This window comes from Myotis daubentonii, chromosome 2 (assembly GCF_963259705.1).
Source record: "Myotis daubentonii chromosome 2, mMyoDau2.1, whole genome shotgun sequence".
NCBI classification, from domain to species: domain Eukaryota; kingdom Metazoa; phylum Chordata; class Mammalia; order Chiroptera; family Vespertilionidae; genus Myotis; species Myotis daubentonii.
Window position 1 is genome coordinate 213,999,591 of NC_081841.1, and position 27,431 is coordinate 214,027,021.

A 27,431-nucleotide genomic window follows, 5' to 3' on the forward strand; every position below is an offset into this window, starting at 1 on the left:
AGTCTCATGATAAAAGAAAGTGGTTTTTGAGATGAAATTACTCCTGGTGAAGATGCTGTGAAGACTATTAAAATGACAGCAAAGCACTTAGAATATTACATAACCTTAGTTGATACAGCCGCAAATTGTTCTAATTTGTTCCAGTTTTGAGATGTAATTGACATATAACATTATATAAGCTTAGGGTGTATAACATAATGATACGTATATGTGTCTATTACAAAATGATCACCATAATAAAAACCTAGTTAAAATCCACCACCTCACGTAATCAGAAATTTCCCTCCTTGTGATGAGAACTTTTGAGATCTACTCTATTAGCAACTTTCAAATACACAACGTATTTGTATTCAAGTACAGTCACCATGCTGTACTTGCCTCTTGCTCCCACGGCCAGGTCTCCTATTGCTGACCTGGATTACTTTCTTCTAAGGACCCTAGTGATCACGTTGTGGCCACTTGGGTAATCATTTTCCATCCCCACACCCTCCATCACATAGCAAAGCCCCTTTCACCATGTAAAGCAGCATATCCGCAGGTTCTGGGGATTAGGAGGTGGACATCTCTGGAGCCATTATTCTACCACACCTACTATGTGCCTGTGAATTCAAAATGGAAAAATAATGGCGTTCAATGAATCCTACCGAGATCACTGTGCTCTCAGATTGAACTGCCCACCTTGTTCACCAGTAAGAGGGGTTTCTAATGTGTTACCAACCCCTGCACAGAGAATTCGTGGTCGGGCTGCAACTCGCTGATATAAACAAAGACACAGCAGCCCCATTGTTATGATTACTGTTGCTGTTTTGATTAGGAATTGCAAAAAAGGAAAGCAGCTTTTCCTATTAAATTAGCCACCACAACTGGGCTCACCAGCGTTGCCGTCCACAGCGGGGGCAGCAGCGGTTGGATGCGGACGACGCTGCGGGGGACGAGGACTTCCGCCACGTGTTCCTTCCCATTCGAGGGCGGCGGGCGGGGCCGGCGGAGCCGCTCTAGGCCGCCCGGCCTCCGCGGTCTGTAATGCCCGCCGCTCCGCCCCGCCGCTCCCCGCCCCGCGACACTGGAGGCTCCGCCCCTTTTCCGCTCGCCCCGCCCCCGGAAGCCGAGCGCGCCGGCGCGTGCGCACGAGCTCGGAACGTCACGGGCGGCGCGGGCGGCTGCCTCCGGCCACGGCGCTCAGGTGAGCGGCACGCGAGCGACCCCTTCTTCCCGCGCCCGTCAGCCTCCTCTCCGTTGCGGCTCCGTTTCCCCTCGGGAGCCGGGGCAGCGGCGAGCACTCGGGGTCGGTGTAAGGGAACGCCCGGGAAGGGAGGAGGCGCCCGGCTAAGCCCCTCGGGCGGCGGGCGTCACCACAGCGTCGGCGGCCGAGCCGCGAGTCTTGGGGCCGCCTGCAGCCTCCGCCGCGGTGGGCACGGCCTGTCGGCACGTCGCGTTCGGGGTGGCGTGGGAGTCGGGGTCAGCCCTGGAGCCGGGCTCAGGTCACCAGCTCCCACCTCCGCGGACTTGAACCTGGACCTTGAGGCGTGAGGCTGTCCGTTACCTTCGGGCACCTCGCGGGGTCGGGCGGGAGTGCTGAACGGAGCCCGGGTTCCTGATCACGGGTGTTTGCTTGTTTTCTTTGGGCCTAGAATTGTCGTGTATCCAATCGGTTACCTTTGGGCCATATTGTATATCTGACTACAGAAACCCAATGTCACAATAACAAAATGACAGTTTGAAAAATGCCAGGATCTGATAACCCTTGAAAGCGTTAGTATCTCACTGCAGACCGGAGGGGCTGTGCCCCTGGTGAGTGTCACCTGTTTCCATGGAGCACCGCGCAGGGGGGATGAAGGCCCGGTGACCGATCGTTTCGTTTTTACCCTTTCCCAGAGTGTTGTCAAGAGCACCGTTGCTAATTTTAAGTCGACGCCGTATTTTTATTATTTTCTAATATAAGTTGAAACCTCGTTTTGAAGTAAATATTATCTAAAGGATTGTTCAGTGGATGGGATTGTTGGATAACTTTTCCGTAAATTAAGCTAAATCCTGAGCGCTCAAATCCTTAAGATAACGGTATTGTTGGATATTTTCAACCCAAATTTAAACGTGACGTTTCCCAGGCGCTGGGCTATGCACCTGCTGGCATGAACTGTGACCCCTTAGGGAAGCAAATGCTTAAAACTACTGGGGCCTGCATGAACCACGTCAGTGAAGATAAGGGGCGGGGGAGTATGGTGGGGGAGTATGGTTAGGGGAGGAGTGGAGGGAAAAAGAGGATTGTGGGAAACAAAAGAGGTAACTTTTCTGCTAACACATCAAAGAGCAGAACCCTTGCACAATCTCTTTTTAAAATATATTTTTATTGATTTCAGAGAGTAAAGGAGAGGTAGAGAGAGAGAAACATCAATGATGAGAGAGAATCCTTGACTGGCTGCCTCTTGCACGCCCCCTACTGGAGATCAAGCTGCAACCTGGGCTTGTGCTCTTGATGGGAATCAAACCCTTCAGTCCACAGGCAGACGCTCTATCCACTGAGCCAAACCAGCTGAGGCCCACCGCACAATCTTACATTTCCTAACTCCAAACTCCTTCATTGGTTAAACAGTCTTTGAATCATATTTGTCAGATACTACTTTAGGCACTCGGTATATAAAGATGAGCTAGCTATCAGGAGTTCCCAGTCTGGTAAGGAGACAGAAAGGCAGGGAATTGTTAGCTATGAAAAACAGGGATTTCAAAGTAAGTATTTAATCATTTGACTTTGGGTTCATATAATCATCATAGGTTCAGGAAACAGCATATGCTCCTACTGCATGAATTCCCTACAGCATTCCACTAGTCACTCCTTGCTCCTAATCTTAGAAAGCAGCCCAGTCCATTTCTGAGCAGTCCTAACGTTAAACTCAGAACAGCTTTCTCATGCACTCCATCTGTTGATGCAAGTTCTACCTCGAGCTACAAGTAACAGCTCTAAAATCTTTTTCTATATCAGTCCTAAGTATCTGAATACATTCTTTGTCATTACTTTTGCTAGATATGGGCCTGTTGTTCTATAAACCCTTAATCATGATTCACATTTTAGACTCTTCGCCATAGCACTCAGAACCAACTGCTTCATTGAAGCAGTTCAGGGGTGTGCTATGAAACCATTTGCTTTTAAAATTGAAGAAACTTACAAAATTTAATTTAATTTCAAAGGTATTCTTAACCATGTAACAAAGTGAGAAAGGAAAAAACAACCACACTCCTTGATTTCCGCCCTTGACTTTTTGTAATACAGGGTGAATTATCTTACAAAAAAAATAGACCTATTTTTCAGATCATTGGCACAACTTGGAACTATTCCTATAGCCCCATTATAATTTCACTGGGTTATTTTTTGGTGTGTTTTTGGGGTCATGTTTCTCTTGATATGTTACCCAAACTTCTCAGTTTGGAAAAACTATAAATTACTAAGTAAAAATAAAAAGTATTTCAAAATTGCTCTTTAGTCTGATGGTTACATTTTTCTTCTTTTCAGATATATATTTGCCATTATGGATCGTTTCAGAGATATATCAGAAGATGAAGTGGACCATTCTTTCTTTGACAGTGACTTTGAAGAAGCAAAGAAAAGTGAAAGTAACTCAGTTTTTGGCAAGCAAAATGATTGCCCTAAAGAGAAAATAGACAAAGATACAGTAAATGTAAACTCGAAATTTGGAATGCAGAGGAAAGAAAATGATCTTGCTGAGAAAGGAAATGAAAGAAAAGAGAAAATTCCTTCAGAAGAACACCCTATAGAAAATGATAATGCACAAACCAGAAATTCTTTATCATTGACAACTTCTTCAAGATCAGAAAAACTGTGTAATGCTACAACAGGATATAAAATACACTTGACCATTCCAGATAGAATTCCCAAAATGGTAAAAGAAGGTGAAAATGATTATTATACAGATGGAGAGGAAAGCAGTGATGATGGGAAAAAACATTATGTCAGGTCCAAGTCAGCTAAACCGTCTAGTAATATCAAAAAAGGCATAAGTAAAAAGTATTCCAAAAGTAGTTCCTCTTCCTCTTTGTCGTCCTCATCTTCAAGTTCAGGTGCAGATTGTTCAACTGCAGAGTCTGATAATTGTACACCTGAATCATCTCCATCACTAAAGAAACATCTCTCTGGTGTAACCCACTTGTCACCAAAACAGAAATATAAACCAGGAATAAAATCAGCAGGAACACAGCCTACAAGTACTAAATCAAAAGCCGGTGACTACACTGAGGAATCTGAAGATACTGTGACAGATGTCACTCCTTTATCGACCCCAGACATCAGCCCTGTTCAGTCTTTTGAACTGGGCACATCAAACCATCAAAAAGTAAAAGTTAAAAGACAAGAAAATGTGAGTCAAGAAGTGTATGGAAATGTTGAGGATTTTAAAAATAATTTGAAATCAGCCAAAAAAGGGAAAGAAAAACATGGAGTAGATCTCACCTCGAAGTCTTCAGTATTAGATTCCAATTTAGACCGTAGACATAAACAAAAAGCCATACATGACACAATGGACCTGAATCAACTCTTGAAAGGTAATTTTTTTTTTCAAAACTACATATTGAATTTAATCATTAAACTTAAAGGTATATTGAGCTTAAGTATTAAATGCTATGAGTTTGCATTGACTTTTCTAGTAGGTATGTTTTTGTGATAATTGATATTATCATAACTTTATTAAATATTCCATTTGTCCACAAAAATAAGTTTTTATTTTCCCACATATAACTAAACTGCAAGCATGCAAGATGGAGATATGTACATGGTTATGCCTTTTCTGCATTGATTTCTCAGTACACTTTATCACTTTCAACTACTACTATATAGGTTTTTCTAGGCCTATTTGTTCTTACCTGATTTCTTCACAGCCTTTTCCACTTCCTTGGAAGATAAATTCACTTAATGTAAGGAAGACGATAGTGATAATGCTTAACACATTTAATAATTATGAGCATGAGATGTGATCCTGCCAGAACAGCTAGGTAGGAACACAGCATACTCTACATCTCAATTTAAACATTTTCACTTAAAACCGTTTGTTGATTCAGATAGTGAATTTTGAGTAAAAAATTTTGCAAGCCGTTAGAGCAAACATTGGGTGAGAGTTTAGATAGTGAGGGATGCCTCTAGTTAACAGTGTTAATGTTATTTATTGGTTTAAAATAACTTTTGTTAACAAGTTTAATAAGTTCATAAATTTGAACTATGAAAATAATAAGCATGTGAAACAAAAGTTAATAAAAGAATATAAAATCAGGTGTCCCAATTATAGGCCATGAAATATGAAACAGTGTTGAATTTGGGCACTTATGTAGTGAGGTGAAGAAAATTCTGGAAGTGGAATAAAAATTTTAGGCTTCTGAGTGTCATTTACTTGACCCTAGACCAGCAGTAACTATTCTGTGCCCCAGTCTTTTCATTTGTAAGATGAGGTGTTGATATAGGTTGCTAAAGCCTATTCTAAATTGAGATTTCTGGGGTTCTGTGAAAAATATTAGAAGGGAAGCCCTAGATGATTTGGCTCAGTGGATAGAGTGTCGGCCCTAGCGTCGGCCTGCAACTGAAAGGTTGAGACTTTGATTCCAGTTAAGGGCACATACCTCGGTTGCAGGCTTAATCCCTGGCCCTGGTTGGGGCGTGTGTGGGTGGCAACCAATTGATCACATCGATGTTTCTCTGTCTCTTCCCCTCCCTTCCACTTTCTAAAAATCAATGGAAAAATATCCTTGGGTGAGGATTAGCAAACAATGGAACAAACACAAGTATATATATATATATATATGTATATGTATGTATATATATATATATATATATATATATATATATATATATATATATTCAGTGTAGACTAACATTATTAGACATCTAACATGAAAGTAAACCTTGAAAGAATTTATTAGAATTTCTGAGTATTTAGCCTCTTAAGTCAATTGGGTGGCTGATTTGGGAGACTTCCCACCCCTGCCCAAAGCCTGCCTTTGCTAGGTACATAGCCAAAAAGGGTAGTTGGAATTAGTTCTTTGACCTTGAGCTGTAAATCCCTGAATAGGCAGAAAGAGCATTAAAAGGTAGAGGAGTAGAGTCTGTAGAAGTTTAGGCATTGGGTTATGGCATGAATCTCACATATTTAAAGAACAGTGAAGAAGTTGGCATGACTAGATTAGAAGGTATGTTTCAAATACTTGGTATAGGTAAAATTAGGTCAGTTTAGGAAGAATCTGTAGGGCAAAATAGAGACAATTTAGAAATGCTCCACAAATTTTACTGCATAGATTCTGTATGAAATAGATATGTATCCTGGGAAGAAAAATTACTGTAAGAGAAAGAAATGAGATTAAGGAAGCATTGAACAAAGAAACTGGTTAAACTCACTGCTAAACTGCTAACAACATAGGAGGGAATGAAGCGAACTGCCTTATTTAAGAGGAAGATACTGACTGTTGTACTCGATAAGGAAGAGGATGCCCATACAGTAGTCCCCTCTCATCCTCAGGGAATACATTCCAAGACACCATATGGATGCCTGAAGTGGGATTGTACTGAACCCTATATATACTATGTTATTTCCCTGTATGTACATACCTGTCATAAAGTTAATATATAAATTAGGCATAGTATTAGATTAACAACAACAATAATAAAATAGAACATATACATTGATAAAAAGTAATGTGAATGGCTTGAGGGTCATTATTAAGTAAAATAAGGGTTACTTGAACACAAGCACGACACCACTGCCACAGTTGATCTGATAACCCAGACAGCTAATAAGTGACTAAGGGTGGGTGGTGGATACAGCATGGATATGCTGGACAAAGGGGTGGTTCACATCCCAGGTGGGACAGCATGAGGTGTCATGGTGCTACTCAGAATGGCACACAATATAAAACTTACGAATAGTTTATTTCTAGAATTTTCCATTTAATATTTTTGAGCCACAGTTTTCCACAGATAACTGAAACCGAAGAAAGCAAAACTGTGGGTGGTTCTGTACTGCGATTAGCTACTAGCACATCCTCCCTGGGAACATGTTTTGTCCCTTTACTGGCAGGCTGCAGTGAACAGGATTCTAGTAGGTGAGGAGGAAATCTCAGATGTCCTCAACACACTACCAAGTGTTACCAAACATTTGAGAAAATCTAAAATCAAGAGAAGCACCAGACTCACAATTGAAGAACATAATACTTGAAGCAGAGTTAAAAGTGAAGCTTGGTGAATTTAGAGTGGCAAGGACAAAACTCTCTTCACTAATAATGCTGACATGATTTGCTTTTTATACTCTTCTGTCACATGTGTATAGTGGAGTTTAGCACTAAAAGGGACAAAGAGTGTTTGACATTAATAAACTGACCAAATACACCAAAAAGATTTAAGAGCCATTAATATGCAATGTGTGATAAAAGCAAAACAGAACCCAATGATGAAATTGACAAAACCATAATCATTATGAAAGATTAATAGAGCAATTAGACACCCCTCCTTCCCCCCCCCCCCTGAAAAAAAAGTAAACTGCCTGTTTGTGGACTATACTTGGTCCACAGGTATTTTGTCTATCATACTTTTTTTTTTAAGTATTTTTTTATATATATATATTTTATTGATTTTTTACAGAGAGGAAGGGAGAGAGACAGAGAGTTAGAAACATCGATGAGAGAGAAACATCGATCAGCTGCCTCCTGCACATCTCCCACTGGGGATGTGCCCGCAACCCAGGTACATGCCCTTGACCGGAATTGAACCTGGGACCCTTCAGTCCACAGGCTGACGCTCTATCCACTGAGCCAAACCGGTTTCGGCTATCATACATTTTTTTTAAAGTGGTGGCATATCAGTGGCTATTCCTATATAATGAACTACCCCAATGCTTAGAGACTTAAAGGTAGGGGACTAGAATCATCTGAGAGCTCTTCACTCACATGTTAGGTGTGGGTTTGGGATGACGTGAACAGGACTGCTGAGCAGAGGGCCCACGTGTGCCTCTGTGTTGCCTGGCTTCCTCACAGATGGCAGCGTCAGGGTGGTTGGACTTCTCACATGGTGGCTCAGATCTCCACGTTCAGTGTTCCGGGAAACAAGATGGAAACCTCATCGCCTTCTATGACCTAGCCTCAGACGTCACATAGCTTCATTTCCTCCATATTCTATTGATGTAAATGGTAATGGACCTTTCCAAATTTGAGAGGAAGAGCATAGAGGGCCTCTTAAGAATGTCAAATACCTTATGGACATGTTTTAAAACCACCTCTTCAGTCCATCCTCTGTCCACATAATTTTTACCTACTTCTCCCAAACGCAAAAATACATTTCTCCTTTCGAAAGATTCCCCCAGCCTTGAAATCCAGGGTCTAAAACAGGTCCAAGTGCAGCGCAGTCTGCTCAGACGTGGTTCTTCAGTTTCCTGTACCTCTGAGTCCTTTGAGAATCTTCTGCCAGGAAGAAGTAGAAAGGAAAAGTATGTTTTGAATCCCATAAGTTCTGGCTCTTTTATATTCTCTCTAAATTTTGCTTGTAAACTGACCGGTTCGTTTTTTTAGTCTGTCTCTCTATCCTCTAATTATTGTGGATAAAATAAATCACTGATACTTCCAACATTCTGTGTGGAGATCTGCTTAGCCCAGTCCACCAATGGCAGTAGTACCTAGTCAAATAGCCAACAGTATTCCTAAAATTCTGCCATGTCATCCACTTCAGCAATCCCTTCCAGGCCCTTCCAGCTCTACTTGTCACCTGGTCTCAGCCAGTGCCCTCTAATGTAGATTTTTGTTAGAGTAGTACCCCGGTTCCTGGTACCAAGTTTTGTATTAGTTACTGCTGCTCTGATAACAAATCACAAAACTTAGATGTATAAAGCAGCAGCCTAGGATGACTCAAAAACTAGGATCATAGTGGCCCTCTATGTAGTTTGATTGCCTCACAGCCTGGCAGCTGAGCTCAGGGCAGTCAGACATATAGGGTGGCTCAGGTCCCAAGGACAAATATTCCAGGGAGCAGGGTGGGGTTGGGGGGTGGGGGTTGCATCTCCTAAGACACACTTAGGCTGTATCATATTGGTCTACATAGTCACAAGCCTTCCAGATTCAGAGGACTGGGACTGGGAAAATGTCACCGAATTTATCACCTGACAACTTGTTCACAAAGACAAAGAAATTTAGTAAATTTTATTATTATTTCTTGAAATGTGACCTGTCAATTTATAAGTTTGGATTTTTTTTTAAAAGTTTATAAAAAATCACTTTAAAAAGCAAATACCATTCTTTTATAGGGATCATGAATATGCCTACAGGACAGTTCTTTTTTTAAGAGCTATTATATGAATAAGGTCTTAATATGGCTTGAGATAAAATTTTCAGTGGTAACGTTACACAAAGTTTTTAAATGCTGTCTGTATCTCAGCTTAGGTGAAAGTAAAGCTGATACTTCTAGTAAATGAAATTACATAATTTAAGAAAAGGCTCTAGTGATAATGGACACGTATTGAAATACTGTAACAAGTTTGAACAAAACTTTTATTGAAGCCCTAGCCAGGTTTCCCAATGGTTAGCCTATTGGCCTGCAGACAGAAGTATTGCGGGTTTGAGTCCCAGTCAAGGGCACATATCTCGGTTGCAGGCTCCAATCCGGGAGCATGCGGGAGGCAACCTATCGATGTCTTTCTCTTACATCCATGTTTCTCTCTTATCAACGTTTCTCTCTCTTCCTCTCCTTCTCCTTCCTCCCTTCCACTCTCTAAACACATCAGTACAAAAATATCCTGGGATGAGGATTTTTTAAAAATTGTTTCATTGAAGAAAATTAGAGAAAAACAATGTTTCATAAATATGTGAATTTAAATATGTATATATTTATATAAATATTTGTATCCCTATATAAATATTTCTCTTTTCTGTGTCCAGCGCAGCTAGAGAGCAGTCCGGTTCCTGAGTAGGGGCGTCTGGGGATTGAGAAAATGAAAGAAAGAGACAGACACAGAGAAAGAAGGAAAAAGCTGGGGACGGGTGGGGCAGCTGTCCTCTGATGGAGAGACAGTGACCCAGAGTAGATATAGTGCGTTTATTTTATACAGCAGAATACCAGGAAGTTTTACTTAAAGCCCAAGACAAAGGAGATTATGTGCATTCTTGTGGCTTCTTTGTAATCGTCACTTCCACATGGGCCCAGATAATGGTGCTTGACTGGATTTAGATAATGAAACCCAGCCCTTGGCACCTGAGTTGAAGGTCAGGCTGACAACACACCTGCCTCTGGCAAGGTATGTTTCCAGGGCATGGCTCTAATGGGCACTGCTGGATTCAGATGACAGTCAGCTCAGGGGCCTTTCCCAGGCGCTCTCTACATCCTTGAAAGTTTATTCAAGTTAAAAAAAAAAATTAGATCTTAATCGGAAAAACCAATGGAGCGTATAAGGGGTGGACAAAAGTAGGTCTACAGTTGTGAGTACATGAGATAGTTTATTCTGGTATTATTTCTTATTAATTGTATTATACTGTAAACCCACCTCTATATTTAAAGTTGCTTCATACTTGAGCATATAGCCACTTTAGAAAAACATAATAGTGATACCTGGATTCAGTATATAAGTACTCCATCCATATACTTTTCCATCAGAGTTAGAATGCTAATTTTTAAAGTGAATTAGGTTAAGTGTCCTTTATATAATTAATTTATTTATAGCTATTGCCTTATTTTACTTTTTAAAACTTTTTAAAAATGCCATTAGGAAAAAAGGTTTACTTTTAATTTTGTTTAGAATTTAATTTTAAAGGCTTTCATTTATGGCTAAATTAATATAGAAACCTTATTAAATTCTACAAAATGGGCATTTCTTAGAAGCAAGATAATTATGTTCAGCCCATCTATATCTTTCTAAATGTGTTCTCATTCAGGTTTTATCATTTGGTTTTCAACAAATTACCAACCATTAATTTCATCATTTTATATCAGGAAATGACTGTTAATAAAATTTATTTTAAGTTTCTGTAATCGTTGATTGTCTATGGTTAAATGTAGGGAGCTAGACATACAGTTTTTGTGACCTTGCTCAAATGTTTTAAATTTTCTGTACCAGTCACATTTTTAGATGAGGGTTAAAAATGCCTCTTCCTCTTATAGTACAAAACGCTACGACAGTAAAAGAGTTAACAAAGGTACTCAAGTAAAAACAAGTAACGCTTACTTTAAAAAAATATTGTAAAAAACATAATAAATGTGCCAGTATATTACTAATCTGATATAATGTATTCATTTTAGTACTGACTTAAACTGAAACATTTAGCAAGCTTAATAGTTTTAGAAACTTTTATGTGATAATCAGTATGCAAAATATTTTTCTTGGTTACAAACTTTTTATACAATACTAGAGGCCCAGTGCACAAAATTTGTGCACGGAAGCGGGGGGTGTCCCTCAGCCCGGCCTGCACCCTCTCCAATCTGGGACCCTTGCATATCCCCCTGCTGGCAGTTGGATATCCCTCTCACAATCCAGGACTGCTGGCTCCTAACTGCTCGCCTGCCTGCCTGTTGCCCCTAACCCCTTCTGGCTGCCAGCCTGATCGCCCCCTAACTGCTCCCCTGCTGGCCCGATCACCCCCAACTCCCCTCCCCTGCCAGCCCGATTACCCCCAACTGCCTTCCCCTGCCGGCCTGATCGCCCCCAACTGCCTTCTGCTCCTGGCCTGGTCGCCCCCAACTGCCCTCCCCTGCTGGTCTGGTTGCACCCAACTGCCCTCCCCTGCTGGCCTATTTGCCCCCAACTGCCCTCCCCTGTCGGCCAACTTGTGGTGGCCATCTTGTGACAACATCACATGAGTGCGTCATGTGACGCCATCTAGGCTTTTATTATATAGGATATTGATGTTGGCTTATGTTTAATCAGGAATGAAATGTTTGACTTCTACAGAAGTATTTGTTTTAATGCCAATACAAAATACTGTAGTAAAATATTTTCAGATTAAGTGGAAAGTTTCAGAATATTCTGCATTTGTTTTTGCCATTTTCTACCCATTGTTTTCACCAGTCATTGCTGAGGACACTTTATTTTTGAAGTATGCCTTCCACCTAACAAAAACTGTCTAAGTATTATATTGGTACACTCAACCAGAGGTTTCCAACCTTCCTAATTATTAAGCTTCCTTGGAGAAACATAAGATGAACCTGACAGGGGCATTTTCCATAAATTTTACCTACCTTAAAACCAGCACCATGTACATTTCTTATTGTTTGGTATATAGCTTTTATTCCCAAAGAACTCAGTAAGCATAAAATGCTAAGCTGCCTCTGGATTTCTTTCTACACAATTGTAGTGTGATGTCAGTAACATTATTTCATCTATATCTTTTCATGAATAAATGTAGTTTTAATTTTAAGAATTAAAGCAAATACCATCATATTTCATGCTACTTTCTTTAGCCATTTTTCCTTCTATTGTTCATTTCTGTAGCTTTTCTGGAATTGGATAAAAAGAGACCAGAGAAACATCACTTAGATCAGCCTTCAGCAGCACCTAGGAGAAACTACTCTTTCACAAGAGAGGAGGTGAGACAGATTGATCGGGAAAATCAGAGGCTTTTGAAAGAACTGTCAAGACAGGCTGAAAAACCAGGAAGCAAAAATATGATTCCTAGAAGATTTAGTCATCCCCCTAAATTATATCACAGTGCTGTCAACAGACAGAAAGAACAACAAAGGATTGAAAGAGAAAATTTGGTAAGTAAAAAATTTTTTAGTCATCAAGGAAATGCATTTGTATTGATTTTTTAAACCCAACTTACTGGAAACCCAAAGACAGCCCAATATTTAAACTTAATTATATAAAAATAGATTTAGATGTGTTTGGCATGAAATACATGATGAACTATGAGCCTGTAAGGTACAATGTGTAGCTTTTTTTCAGCAACCCATATTTTAAGGGAACCTTAAATGAAAATACTGAAACCTCCATTAACTATTTGACTAGATCTGTTAAATCACTACAGTAGTACGGGAAATGATGTCCACGGGTCATCCTATATAATAAAAGCATAGTATGCAAATTGTCCCCTCTACCAGGAGGTGGTTCAGGAATTTGACCAGGAGGCGGGGCTGGCCGGAGGAAGGGAGGGAGGCCCCGGCCAGTGGTGGCAGCAGTGGCAGCAGCAGGCGGCCAGGGGAGGGTAGAGGAGGGAGCGGCAGCCAGCAGCTGCTAGGAACTGTACCAGTACACAAATTTCATGCACTGGGCCTCTAGTATGTATATATCCTCTGTGAAGTATTCAGTCACTAGCTTAATCTATTTCACTTTACTGTATCCCTGAAAGCTAACACAATTTATATATCACTTATCTATAATCCTGTCTAATAATAGACAAACATGGTAATTGACCATACCTTTACTACGCCTCCCATTGACTAATCAGTGAGATATGCAAATTAACCGCCAACAAAGACAGTGGTTAATTTGCATACCTAGGCGCAAAGCGGTGGAGCGAAGACTAAAGGCAGCTCTGGTCGGAGCAGCAAGAGCTTGAAGGCGGCTCGGGCTGGAGCGAAGGCCTGGGTCCTGGGTGCCGGAGGAAAACCGGTGCCAGCAGCCAGGGGAAGGGAAGGCCTATTGCACGATTCTTTTTTTTTTTTTTTTTTTTTTTTTTTTTCATTTTATTTTTATTTTTATTTTTTTTTAATGCTTAAAGTATTACAAAGGGTATTACATATGTATCCATTTTATCCCCCCGCCCTAGACAGTCCCCTAGCCTCCCCTATCACCCAGTGTCTTATGTCCATTGGTTATGCTTATATGCATGCATACAAGTCCTTTAGTTGATCTCTTACCCCCCTACCTCCTGCCCCCCAACCCTCCCCGGCCTTCCCGCTGCAGTTTGACAATCTGTTTGAGGCAGCTCTGCCTCTGTATCTATTATTGTTCAAAAGTTTATAATGGTCTCTATTGTCCATGAATGAGTGAGATCATGTGGTATTTTTCCTTTATTGACTGGCTTATTTCACTTAGCATAATGCTCTCCAGTTCCATCCATGACGTTGCAAATGGTAAGAGTTCCTTCCTTTTTACAGCAGAATAGTATTCCATCGTGTAGATGTACCATAGTTTTCTAATCCATTCATCTACTGATGGGCACTTAGGCTGTTTCCAGATCTTAGCTATGGTGAATTGTGCTGCTATGAACATAGGGGTGCATATATCCTTTCTGATTGGTGTTTCTGGTTTCTTGGGATATATTCCTAGAAGTGGGATCACAGGGTCAAATGGGAGTTCCATTTTCAGTTTTTTAAGGAAACTCCATACTGTCTTCCATAGTGGCTGCACCAGTCTGCATTCCCACCAGCAGCTATTGCATGATTCTTTTTGTGCAACAGGCCTCTAGTAATCTATAATAATAAAAGCATAATATGCAAATTGACCAAACAACTGAACAGCAGAATGACTGTCCGAATGACCTTCCAGAGGACCACACTATGACACACACTGGTGCCAGGCCAGCCAAGGCAGGTGCGATGTGATTGGTCGGGGGACCCCATCATCTCCCCACGATTGCCCCTCAGAGGGAGGCCCAGGTCAGCGGGGCATTCAGTGGGGCAGGGGGCTCCACTATCACCCCAAAGAGGGAGGCCCAGGCCACCCTCTGCACAGCAATTGATCATGGAGCCCCAGCCGAGTGGGCGGGGCCTCCCAGCTGGCGACCACAGAGGGAGACCCAGGCCACCCTGCTCACAGCGCTGCGGCAGGTGGGCAGGGCTTCCCTCTGTGGGGTGATAGATCTGGGGGCCCTGCGATCGATCGCCCCACAGAGGGAGGCCCAGGCCAGCGGTGCTGTGGTGGGTGTGAATGGCTGGCCATCAATTGCCCCATAAGCGATCGCACCCAACACCTGTCACCCATAAAGGGAGGCAACCAGTGGCGGGGGTGGGGGGGCAGCACCGCACAGATGGCAAGCAGTGGCAGCAGCGGGAGCGGGGCCAGCTGCCGGCAGCCAGGAGAAGGAAAGCCCTGATAGGCCCTGATTGCTGGCCAGGTCTAGGGACCCTACCCGAGGGGTCCCGGATTGCAAGAGGGCGCAGGCCAGGCTAAGGGGCATACCCCCCCCCCCCCCGCCTCTGTGCACAAATTCTGTGCACCAGCCCTCTAGTTTTAAAGAATATATATGTTCTCAAAGAGGTCAAATTTTGTGGTCTGCTACTTGAATGTATGAAAGTCATTATTATTAAAAAATATAGTTACACTTTGATGTTCTAAGAAATATATGTGGGGGCTGTTAAAAATCTTCTCATTAAAAACTTACTCATAACATATGATTTTTTCTTTTTTTATGATTTTTTCTCTTTATTCATTAAGGTATTACAAATGTGTCCTTATTCCCCCATTGTCCCCCCACCCCCCCAGTCCTGCCCTTACCCTCAATTATTTTCTTTATAAAATTCCGTTTATAATAATTGCTGATAATTACTGAGCTCTTACTAAATGCCAGGCATTGTTCTTTTTTTAAATATATTTTTATTGATTTCAGAGAGAGACACAGAAACATCAATGATGGGAGAGAATCATTGATCGGCTCCCTCCTGCATTCCCCACACAGGGCATGTGCCCTGACCAGAATCAAACTGTGACCTAGTGGTTCATAGGTCAATGCTCAAATACTGAGAAACACCGGCCGGGCCAGACATTGTTCTTAGTATCTTCCAAATATTAGCTTATTGAATCCTGACAATAATTATTTCAGGTAGATACTGTTTTTATTCACATCTTACAATTAAATAACTGAGACTTAGAGGTGTTAAATAATGAGCCCAAGGACACAGAGTAAGTGATTGAGCCAAGATTCTAAACCCAGATAGTGTTTTAAACTAAAATTAAATCTTTAATGAGCACATAAATTCAAGCTTAAAATAATTGATAAAGCTTTTATTAACAATTACTAAAACAGTTTCCAAACTTCACCCTCATATTTCATCATCAGTACAGTCCTATTTTTCTATATACTTACCTGAAATTGTAATACTAGTAGAGTCTTAAATCCTTCAGGAAAGTTACTCTGCATGTAGCAAGGAGTAGATAGCACAAAGCAAGTTGAAATGAGGTTAATGGATAGCAGGTTAGGTGGTAGTTTTCTGCACATCATTGTAGCAATTTAAAGCTAATTCTATATCTTCCAAAAACTTGTCTGTTCCTTTACATTTATCCTTCATAATGATTTATTATTTTTTCATTAAAAAATCTATTCTATATATATAAAAGCCTAAGCGACCATTACAACCCAACAACCTGTTGACCAGTCATTATGATGCGCACTGACCACCAGGGGCCAGACCTGGCTCAGTGCAGGAGCTGCCCCCTGGTGGTCAGTGCATTCCCACACCCAGCCTCCCATGGTTCCTCCCCCTGGCTGGCCAACTTCCGGTGGTCCCTCCCGCCAGCCAGCCCACCCCAATGGCCCCAATTGGGCTGGCCAGCAGGGGGAGAGGCCATGGGAGTTTGGCCTCTGGCCCTGATCAGGACTGGGCGAGATGGCCCCAATTGGCCCCAATTGCCGGCCAGGCTGAGGAACCCCACCCATGCACAAATTCATGCACTGGGCCTCTGTTATAAGAAAAGGAGACATATTGCCCTAACCGGTTTGGCTCAGTGAATAGAGCGTCAGCCTGCAGACTGAAGGGTCCCAGGTTCGGTTCCAGTCAGGGGCATGTACCTTGGTTGCAGGCACATCCCCTAATTGGGATGTGCAGGAGGCAGCTGATCGGTGTTTCTCATTAATGTTTCTGACTATCCTTCTCCCTTTCTCTCTGTAAAAAATCAATAAAATATATTTTTTTAAAAAGTACAAGTCATAATCCCTATGTGTTAGATGTTATTAAATATTTCACTTTGTCTCCCTGCCCTTACCATTGGTAAATATGACTAATGAAAAAATTTTTAAAAAAAGAAAAGGAGACATATGTAAACTTTAACAATAAAGAATTTACATTACAAAACAACGATATTCTCTAAAACAAAATTTAAAAATATCTATTATAAGTTTTTATTGGAATTAATGTTAAATTTACATTTTAATTGCAGAGTGTTGACATTTTTAAAGTATTACCTTCCTATACAGAAATATGGTATGTCTTCCCATTTATTCGATGCACAGGATGATGCTCCAACCAACTGAGCCACACAGTCCAGGGCTAAGCTGTTATACTTTTAAATCTGTTTGGTAGGCTGTTCATGGTCAAAAGACATGTACACACACATTTTTATAGTTATTTCTGTGTCAGATATACTGCACAAGCAGCATCCATTACTTTATAATTTTTATGATTTGTATTCCTTCATTTGCTCTCATCTTGTTCATATGGCTGACAGGCATAATGACTAAAGCAGTTCTGTTCCAGGACTCTTACTTGTTAGCAATCCAGAAGCTACCAGTACTTACTAATACAATTCAAGACAAAGAAGTACCACTGTGCAGAGAAGGTAGAAAAAGAGAAGGAAAATATGGTATACAATTGAGTCCTGAGTTTTAGAGTTAAAAGCATGCTATTAATCTGTCTTTCTGATGAATTTTGATTTCTTATTTGTTTATCACTATCTTCCCCCCTCATTACCAACGGACATAAAGGAATAATATAATAAAGAAAAAGTAAATTTATCCAGTAGAGGGCGTGCTTGCTATATACTCAATTATATTAGAACTTTATTATTTCCAAAAAGGGGACTCGTTTTTTTAATTCATGAACTTTGAAATATTGTTAAGCCGCATCTTCTTATCTGTATTTGAATATAGTATAAATTGATGATTTTAATGAAAGAGCAGAGAAGAGGGGAGTTATTAAGGTAGTTTATAGTTTCACTTTACCCTCTGATAGAAATTAGATTATTTCATTCTTTTAAATGTATGTCAATTTCCTGAGCTGTGAAAGAAGAGGGGGGGGGGGGGTGATTGAAGCAAGATGAGGGAAGAAGTAATATTCCTGGTGGAATGAATCAGAATTAGAGCCTAGAGCTCAAATGAAGTTAATTTATTTTAATTTTAAATCCAGAGAAATAGAAGTAGACAATAAAGTAGACCATAATGTTTCCACTGGGGAGTTCTTGTGTTAAAATAAAAGTAGTGCATGGATAAATTTAGAAATTCAGACTGGTCTTAAAAACATTAAGTGGCCTCACCGGTTTGGCTCAGTGGATAGAGTATCGGCCTGTGGACTGAAGGGTCCCTGGTTCGATTCCGGTCAAGGGCACATGCCTGGGTTGCAGGCTCAATCCCCAGCGGGGGGTGTGCAGGAGGCAGCCGATCAATGATTCTGTCATCATTGATGTTTCTGTCTCACTCCCTCTCCCTTCCTCTCTTAAATCAATAAAAAAAAAAAAAATTAAGTGAAAAATCCTTTTTCTTTTGTTCTTTGTCTGCTCTGGTCTAGAGGAGTAATTTTAGACTTCTTAAATGGGGAAACTGTTAAAGGGAGAGTGGTACATTGTCACAAAGTGAAGATTTATAGCACACTCATATCTAGTATGAGTGTTGATTAGTTGAATAATCAGTACCTTTGTTCTAAGATCTTAAAATCATAGTTCATTCAGTCTGGCTTTCCTTATTCTCTGCTTTGTTGACTGTTGTCTCCTCCCATAAGAGAAATAAACCTAATCATAACTAAGTATGACTCTAGCCTAATGATAACTAAGTATGACTCTATCTGTAGAAAATAGGGAGAATGGTCCTGATTTTTCCTGACTATAGGATACTTGTTACTCCCTAATGTCCTTCAGGGTCTTTGCTTTATCACTTTAGAAACAATAAAGCAACTCTTCCCTACAGAAATCATTAACACATTATTTATTCATTAATTTGTTTTAACCTTTCTGCCTCTGAAGACAGCATTCAGGCTAAGTTATTTTTTTTTCCAAAAAGAATGTTTCCAAGATTTAAAAAAATATATATTTAGACAAACTATTTTGAGATTCATAATTAAAATCTGATTTCAGTAGCATTTCTAAGATTTTGTATACCATAAACTGGAACATAAGTAACCATTCTTATCATTTTTCAATTCATAAGTTCTTACTCTATGCCAGGAACTGTTCTGAGCACTTCATACCCATTGTCTCACTTATTACTCCAAATTGCTTGAGGTTTATTTCTTTGTTAATATCCCTATTAAGTCATTTGACCAATGTCATATAATCAGTGGCAGAGCCAGGATTTAAATCCAGGTCTTTCTGACTAAGTAACTTACATTTTATTAATCACTCTATTACAAGTGTTAGAACATTTTGAATTATTTTTAAGCTTTACCCAGGAGTTGTAAATTGATGACTAGACTGAAACGTATGTATACTTTGGATTTTAGGGTTTATACTGTAATTAATACTTCATAGTTTTGATATTGTTTCCACAAGCAAGACCTGTCTGAAAGTATTTCTTTAATTTTTGTTAGCTTGTTAAGTTATAACACATGGACTAATACATGGTGTGGTTCCATACGATTTGGAAAGCTGAGCCAAATCATGTTTCTTATATCCCCAGCTTTCTGCATGTAAACTTGATAAGCGACATCTCAGGACTACAGAATGGGTTTACTTTTTGCCTTATTGACAAATTATTTCAGAATTGATTTTGATGATATAAAAAGAAAAATGCACATCTAACCAAAAGAGTAAATTTAGGAAATTAGGAGTTTAGTTAAAAAAATATTGAGACTTTCACCAGCAAAAAGATAAAATTTGTAAGTAACTGAAAATATCAAGTTTTCTGCCTATCTATTCCACTCCTTACAGCTCAGTGAGTAGTTAATGGGATAATTAGATAAAACAGCAGATGTAGCTCTGCTCAGTGAAATACATTGATGATGTGATACATAGGAAGTTGCTTACTATGCTATAAAAGTCTTAGACATGCAATGGTATTATCGTCCCAACTAAGTTATAAATTACATGCCAAGGCAGTATTTTATATATTTTTAATATTCCTTCCAGTATCTTACATAGCTCAGAGCAGCTACATACTATAGAGGAGAAAATACAATCTTAGGAGGTTTTGCTACCTAAATTATACAGCTTCTCTTGTCCATAAAGAGAGAAATCCAGTCTTATGGCCAAAAGACCATAGACTTTACAGATGGAGCCATGTTTAAATCCTAACTCTCAGCTCAGCAAAGAGAACCACTAACACCAGGTGGGAAAGGCTTTGGAGGAGTTGACTCTTCCAGCCTTTGAAGGCAAAAAACTGGGGAAGGCGTTTCATGCAAAAAGAGTCGTTGGCCGCCGCACTCTCAGCTGGTCTTTCTGCTTCTTCATGTGTTCTGCCATTTGTCTGCAAGCTCCGTTTATTCACATAACTCCTTCTCGCCCTGTTCTCATCGGCTCTTCCCCTGAATATTTTGACTTGTTCCACCCGCCTTACCCCCCACTCTCCCCCCCCCCCCCCCCCCCGGATTGATTGTTCAGGAGCACTGATGACGGAACCTCAGAATAGAGGGGTAGAGGATGAAGATGCTAAGAACAAAACACCACGTTGAGAAAAAGTTCTGGAAATGTAATGGTTCACAATTACGTACATGTACTAAATGCCACTGAACTGTATGTTTAAAAATGGTTAAACGATAAATTTTATGTTGTGTATATTTTACCACAATTAAAACTTAAGTTGAGGAAGAAGGAAAACATTGTGCAGAGGAAAACTTGTCCTGTGATGGAACACGAGGCTGATTTTTCAATATGAATCTTGGTGCAGAACAGCATTCTCTTTTTAGATAAAGTTCAATGTGCTACAGAGGAAGTTTAAATCAATAAAGAGAATAATAAAACACAACCCTGGATCAATCCGAATTCATTGGTCTACTTAAATATTCCTTTCTCGATGATGCCTGGGAGAAGCAAACAAAAGAAACTCTTTCACCTGATTTGTGAAGAAGAAAAATAAAATTCAGAACATTATACATTAGACTCTTGCTGAATCTTATTATACTATGTTACTGGATACTGTGTTGCCTTGGCTAGTTGATTTATAACCTTTAAAAAGCTTTATATTCTATAATAGTTGTAGTTGATTTTCAAACTTCTTAACATCAAAAACTTTTCTTTTTTCAAACTAATTTTATGCAGAATCTTCAGTATATAAAACAGACAATTCAAAAAGCATTGTTGAGTCGGTAGAAATTAGGAGTGGGAGGGCCCTGCCCCTTGGCCTTTCTTCAATGTCCTAGTCAGCCTGGAGTCATTACTGGAAATTTAAAGCAGGTAGAAAGCCACTGCTGGATAACCAGATAGAGGATTTATAGTAGCTTTAATAAGCTTATGGTCATTCCTGGGCTCTTAGCATTATTATTCCCATTTTGTCATTTCTATGAGAAACTCAGCTTTAATGTATTTCACCTTACAGCACCTTTTCTAAGATTGTAACCTGATCTGAAAGAGGTGTGCCTGTGATTAGTTGTTAAAATCGTAGTGGCTTTGGTTAGCTATAGGATAGGTCAAAGCCCTTAGGTCAGCGGTTCTCAGCCTGTGGGTCGCGACCCCTTTGGTGGTCGAACGACCCTTTCACAGGGATCACCTAAGACCATCCTGCATATCAGATATTTAAATTACGATTCATAACAGTAGCAACATTACAGTTATGAAGCAGCAACGAAAATAATTTTATGGTTGGGCCACAACATGAGGAACTGTATTTAAAGGGCCAGAAGGTTAAGAATCACTGCCTTAGGTTCTCCTGAAAATATATTATTTGAAATATTTCAACAGTGCTTTAGTCTTTTCTATTTAATTTCATCCATTTCAGGTTCTAAAAATAGTTTTCCTTTTGGAAAAATATTAGTATTTATATAACACTGACTTGCACATTGATTGTCTTTAAATGAAGGCTTTATTGAAGAGACTTGAAGCCGTGAAACCAACAGTTGGCATGAAACGGTCAGAACAGCTAATGGATTATCATCGCAATATGGGTTATCTCAACTCATCACCATCCTTAAGACGAGCAAGATCGACTCTCAGCCAGTATAGCTCATTAAGTAAGCATATTCACAATTATTTTGTACTTATTTGTATCTTTTTGTCTTTTTTCTTATAATAGGGTTTTATTTATTTTTATTTATTGATTGATTTTAGAGGGAGAGAGAGAGAAACATCAATTTGTTGTTTTACTTATTTATGCATTCATTGGTTGATGCTTGTATATGCCCTGACTGGGGATCAAACCTGCAACCTTGGTGTATCAGGACAATGCTGTAACCACCTGAACTACCTGGCCAGGACATGATAAATGACGACTTCTGAAATGCACTTTATGATTTTTCACTGGCGTGCTTTGTTTGTGTTAGTTCACTTAATTTCAGGTTTCGTTTATAGCAGGTAATGGCAGCATAGGAAGGAAAGCAGGAGAAAAAAACAGTTGAAAATATCAGTAGTTTTCTTAGATAATGGAAGAGAGACTTTTTAAAAATATATATATATTTTATTGATTTTTTTACAGAGAGAGGAAGGGAGAGGGATAGAGAGTTAGAAACATCGATTAGAGAGAAACATCAATCAGCTGCCTCCTGCACACTCCCCACTGGGGATGTGCCCACAACCAAGGTACATGCCCTTGACCAGAATCGAACCTGGGACCCTTGAGTCCGCAGGCCGATGCTCTATCCACTGAGCCAAACCTGTTAGGGTGGAAGAGAGACTTTTAACTTCAATATATTTATTAAAGGAAGAAATGAATAGATGTGCTATTTAAAAGTCACTAAAACATTTCCCCAGCCAGTTAAGAATTATTGGTAATATCTTCAGCCCTTGTATGTACTCTGTCTTCCTCACTGAATAAAACAAAAATCAACAATCTGTAGAGTCATAAGATGTAATCCTTCTTAAAGCTTTTTATGTGGTCATTCACACATCTGACCAGTGGTGTGTTGCCGAGAATGTAGGCAGAATGACCACAGTGCTAGTGCCTGCGACATACAGGAGGGCCAGATATCTTTCTGTACAGAAGTCTGTGCTGTTGCTTCATATATGCATTCTAAACTGGAAAAATTAGAAGCCAGTACTCAAACAAAGTTGGAACCACTTACCATGCCACAACTCCCCAGTGCTCATGTGAGTCTTACACAGTCCAATGACTAGTAATTCCATTCACTCATTCTCTAAGCATTACTTCTTTGGTGTAGTGACTAGGATGGGGGTCTGTTCCAATAACTCATGCTTAGTAAGTATTCAGTCTTGAATGTGGTACATTTTTTGTTGAATAAATGTATAATCCTACATAATAAAAGGCTAACAGGCAAATTGTCCCCTTGGCTGGGAGTTTGACCAGGGGGTGGGGCCGGCTGGCCAACCACCCACGGCCCCTCCTCCCAGCCGGCCCAGCCCGATTGACCCCAATCGGGGTGGGCTGGCAGGACCCCATGCATGCATGAATTTGTGCACCGGGCCTCTAATGGTTATATGGTTTTTTGCACTTGAATCATTTAAAACATTTATTTAAAACATCTGTTCCCACCCAAATCTGTTGAATCAAAATCCCCCAGTGTAGTATATTTTTTAACTTCCACAGGGAACTCGGAAGTGCATTTCTGGTTGAAAATTATATTAGACTATTAAAAACATGTGGGCCCTGGCTGTGTGGCTTAGTTAGTTGAAATATCATCCCATATACCAAAGGTTGCAGGCTCAATCCCCCCCAGTTGGGATTGATATAGGAGGCAAATGATCGATGATTCTCTCTCCCCTCCTTCCTCTCTCTCTAAAATTAGTAATATCCTCAGCATCAAAAAAAAGAGAGAGAGAGTTAGGAAAGGAAAATTTAGTCTGAACTTAAAATTAGGAAAGGAAGTTTATCAGATGATGATTTATGTATTTTGTTTAAATAATTCAAATCATTTCTTATTTTTTGTCTGTTTTCAGGAGGCGCTTCCAGGACATCTAGTGCTACCAGTGGTCTCAGTTGTAAGAGTGAGGGAGCAGTTTTTGACAAATCCAGTGGCCTGTTGCTAAGACCTAAGCCCCCTAATGTTCGTACAGCTTGGTTATAAAAACTTTTTACTTTAAACATTGTTCACCCAATTCTCATTGAAATGCTCTTGTACATTACTATAATTCTCTTTGTAAACATCTCTAATAACTGTTTTAAGAATTTTAAGTTGTACAACAGCAAATTGTAATTTATTGTACTTCAATGCAAAATTGTTTTCAAAAAAGGCAATTTAATGTAAAGTCAGTGTTTCCTGTGAGGGTGTATTTATATGAGATGTATATGTATTTAATAGGTAAATGCATGTATATTGTCTTAGCATAGAGATCAGTTCAGCTCTCATGCTGATAAAACAGTTGTATTACTGCACGTTGGCACGAGATGTTAACTATGTACATCTCATTTTATTTTTATTTTCACCTCTTATAAGCTTTAAACCATGAACATTACTCTTCAACTTGACTGGCTTTGTTTTCTGTTTGCTTTAGGACTTAAGTGGTATGACTCATAACTTAATTGTAACACTTTCTTATTAATGAAACAAATCTTGAAATTCGTTTTCATTGTTGGACCTAATTTACTGGGTCAGTCCTTATGATTCGCCAGAGGTATCGCCAGAGGTATGTAAGTGTGCTGAGTTACACCTTAACATTTCATCAGCCATTCCAAACCATTTCACACTGTGAGTATTAGGAAGTTCCACTTAGAAGCTCCTCTTTCATTGTACATTCAGGTAAAGTACTATTAATGATGCTGAAAAATAAGGTAGGCTTGCAAGCTACAGTCTACTTACATTGTGAATAGTTTGTCCAAGGACCAGATCATCATAAGCAAAAGCGAGTATTTTCGAATCAGCAAAATAGCACCAGTCTCAAGAAGTAGATCTGAGTTGTATCAGAACAGTGCTTCAAATGATACTGTTAACAAGCTGTGTTACATTTAGTATTTATTATATTAAGAGAAGAGAAAAGAAAGAAATGCATTGTCTCACAGCATTAGAACTTCCAGGTAGTGGTTTTAAGGGTTGAAAAAGAAAACTAAAATATAAGCGATAAAGGGGGGAGAATCATACATTTATTGAGACTATTTTATGTCTGCTAATTTGCTTGTTTTGTTTCAATCTGTAGGCTCTTAAAGTATATCTCAGTCATGGTTGTGCCTGCTGTTCTAGTTATCATTGTCTTTCATTACTGGCCTCTTTAGTATGTCCTTAGAATGTTGGAAAATTTCCATATTAAATGCCAAACCTTTCTTTTTCTAATATGCATTTGTGATCTGTAACCACAATAAGAATATTTGTATTTTTCTGGGTTAACTCAAGCTCTGTAGCATGTATGCAGAAAGCCAAAGTACATTTTACTGAACATCAATTCCGAATTTCTTGGTCTTAGTTTGTGTTCGTCGATTTTGTTTAAGGTAGGGCATGTGAGGCATGGGAACAGTAGGGCTAATGTAATTCATGTGAACACAGCCTGACTGTCAGATTGTTCTTCTTTCTTTGGGCTACAGTTCCTTCACTGTTGTTTGATGCTCTGTTCTGGTCAACAGGTTTTTACATCATTTGGTACTGCTTTACATATAAAATTTAGCTATACTAATGCAAGGTTTTAGTTTTTAGCTTACTGTACTTCTCATGTTTGTATAACAACCTATCTTTAAGGAGAGATAAGGTAACGTTGAATTTGAAACTCAGCATTTGAACATCAGTCCAGTAGTGATTTTTTAAATTGATTTTACAGTATTTTTTAATTGATTTTTACATTGTTAGAAAAAATATATGTCAAACCTTTAAATGTCCATAATGACATTAGTCTCTAGGAACATTTATATGGTCCTTGCCATATTTTAGGTACAACACATAATTTCATAGATAAAGCAGTACTTTGATTTTTAGATACTAAATTAATGCCTTTATTTGTACTGCTTTGACAGAGAGGTGCTTCTAAATGTAACTGGTAACAGGGATTCAAAGTAAAAGTCAGGAAGAAAAACAATATTCGTTTTTTTAAAACAATTTATAATACTGTTGTCATGATTACTTATATATGATAAGTGTAAATAGAAGGCTAGGAATTGAAAAATGTGATATTCTTTAAGGTACTTTGAAGTTATGGTTTAAGAGGCATTTTTTATGAAGGGCTCGTAATTATACTGTATTCATTTTCAAGAACATAAAAAGTGAAGGGTCACCTAGTACTACTTTATATTTGGTTCACTGGTACCTTGCTGTTTATACTTTGAAGATTTACTTCTGCAAAATTACACTAACCCAAGATCTAAATTATTAGGCAAGATTCTTATTGAGTGTTATTTTCATATCTGTCAAATGCTAAACTAACATTGCCTCTTTTGCATAAGAGTCTGTGAAAGATTTTGAACAATTAAAATTATTTCCTAAGAAATATCTATTACCTTGGGCTTTCCCTACTTCCTTTTTTCACTATCCATTAAAAGCCGCTTTCTTAGCTACTACTACAAATAAAATGTTCTGGTTTGCTTATAAACATAGTGTAATGCAGTTGTTTTCAACCATTTGTTTTAACCCAAATGTCCAAAATGCTTATCTAGACAACTTTAAAAAGAGGTCATTGTGAGGGATATGAGTGTGTTTGTCCCATCTTCAGACTCAAGTACTGCACACTGTGAAAAGTATTATGACCAAGATAATGCCGAAGATACAAGTTTAATTATTATATTTTGATAATTCATGAAATGTTTAATATCTTAAATGCCAAAGTCTTTACCTATAAATGATTATATACCAGCCTAGAAAATGTGCTTAATGATAATGACTTTATTTTCATGCATAAAGGTCAGTAAGAAATTGAAAAATCAATATCCTTTAAAAATTTTTCAGCCCATTGTAATGTATTTTGGTCATGAAGAACTAGCTTGGCATAGTGAAGAAAGAAATAAAAGAAGTAAAGATAACTGAGTTTTGATCCAGCATCTGTCTCTCAATTGCATGGTCTCGTTCTCCCATTTGAAAAATTAGAATAACAACTTTTATGTCCCGCACAAAACTAAGAATTAGTGAGAATGAAGTTGGAAGGAGGGTATTCGTTATAGAGCTTTCAGAGTTTTGCTTAAAATTCTGTTCTTGATCAATCATCTCTTTAAACCACATTATCAAATTTGTTCTGTAATATTGTTACAATGCTACATTGGGCACACTGTTCTATTCTAGATTGACTGCAAGGCCAAACTAGTCCCATTTCACTCTTACTGCTAGGGTATCACCCTCTGGGGTCCCAATCCAAAACAAGTTTATCAGGGCTCCCCTTCCTTGGCAGGCCGAGGGTTCGTTCTTGTCCCTTTCTCCCCAAGAGGCTTTCAGACTCTAGTCCAATGATGGCGAACCTATGACACGCGTGTCAGAAGTGACACGCGAATTCATTTTTTTGGTTGATTTTTCTTTTTTAAATAGCATTTAAATATATAAAATAAATATCAAAAATATCTCTTTGTTTTACTATGGCTGCAAATATCAAAAAATT

At 39.2% G+C, this 27,431-nt stretch overlaps 1 protein-coding gene across 4 annotated transcripts; it reads left to right on the plus strand.

The window, feature by feature from the left end:
* Window positions 1-1,094: 1,094 nt before the first annotated feature.
* Window positions 1,095-26,869, plus strand: CFAP97 (cilia and flagella associated protein 97). Of its 4 annotated transcripts, none has more exons than XM_059685667.1 (5): window positions 1,095-1,183; window positions 3,506-4,551; window positions 12,453-12,718; window positions 21,838-21,988; window positions 23,868-26,869. In XM_059685667.1, exons 2-5 carry the CDS (start codon window positions 3,522-3,524, stop codon window positions 23,993-23,995), a joined length of 1,575 nt encoding a protein of 524 aa, XP_059541650.1. In that variant the 5' UTR covers window positions 1,095-1,183; window positions 3,506-3,521; the 3' UTR covers window positions 23,996-26,869. The 4 variants fall into 4 exon arrangements, with proteins under 4 accessions (XP_059541650.1, XP_059541648.1, XP_059541651.1 ...); XM_059685665.1 differs by having other exon boundaries at window positions 1,163-1,285; XM_059685664.1 differs by lacking the exon at window positions 1,095-1,183 and adding an exon at window positions 1,346-1,791.
* The last annotated feature ends 562 nt before the right edge of the window (window positions 26,870-27,431 follow it).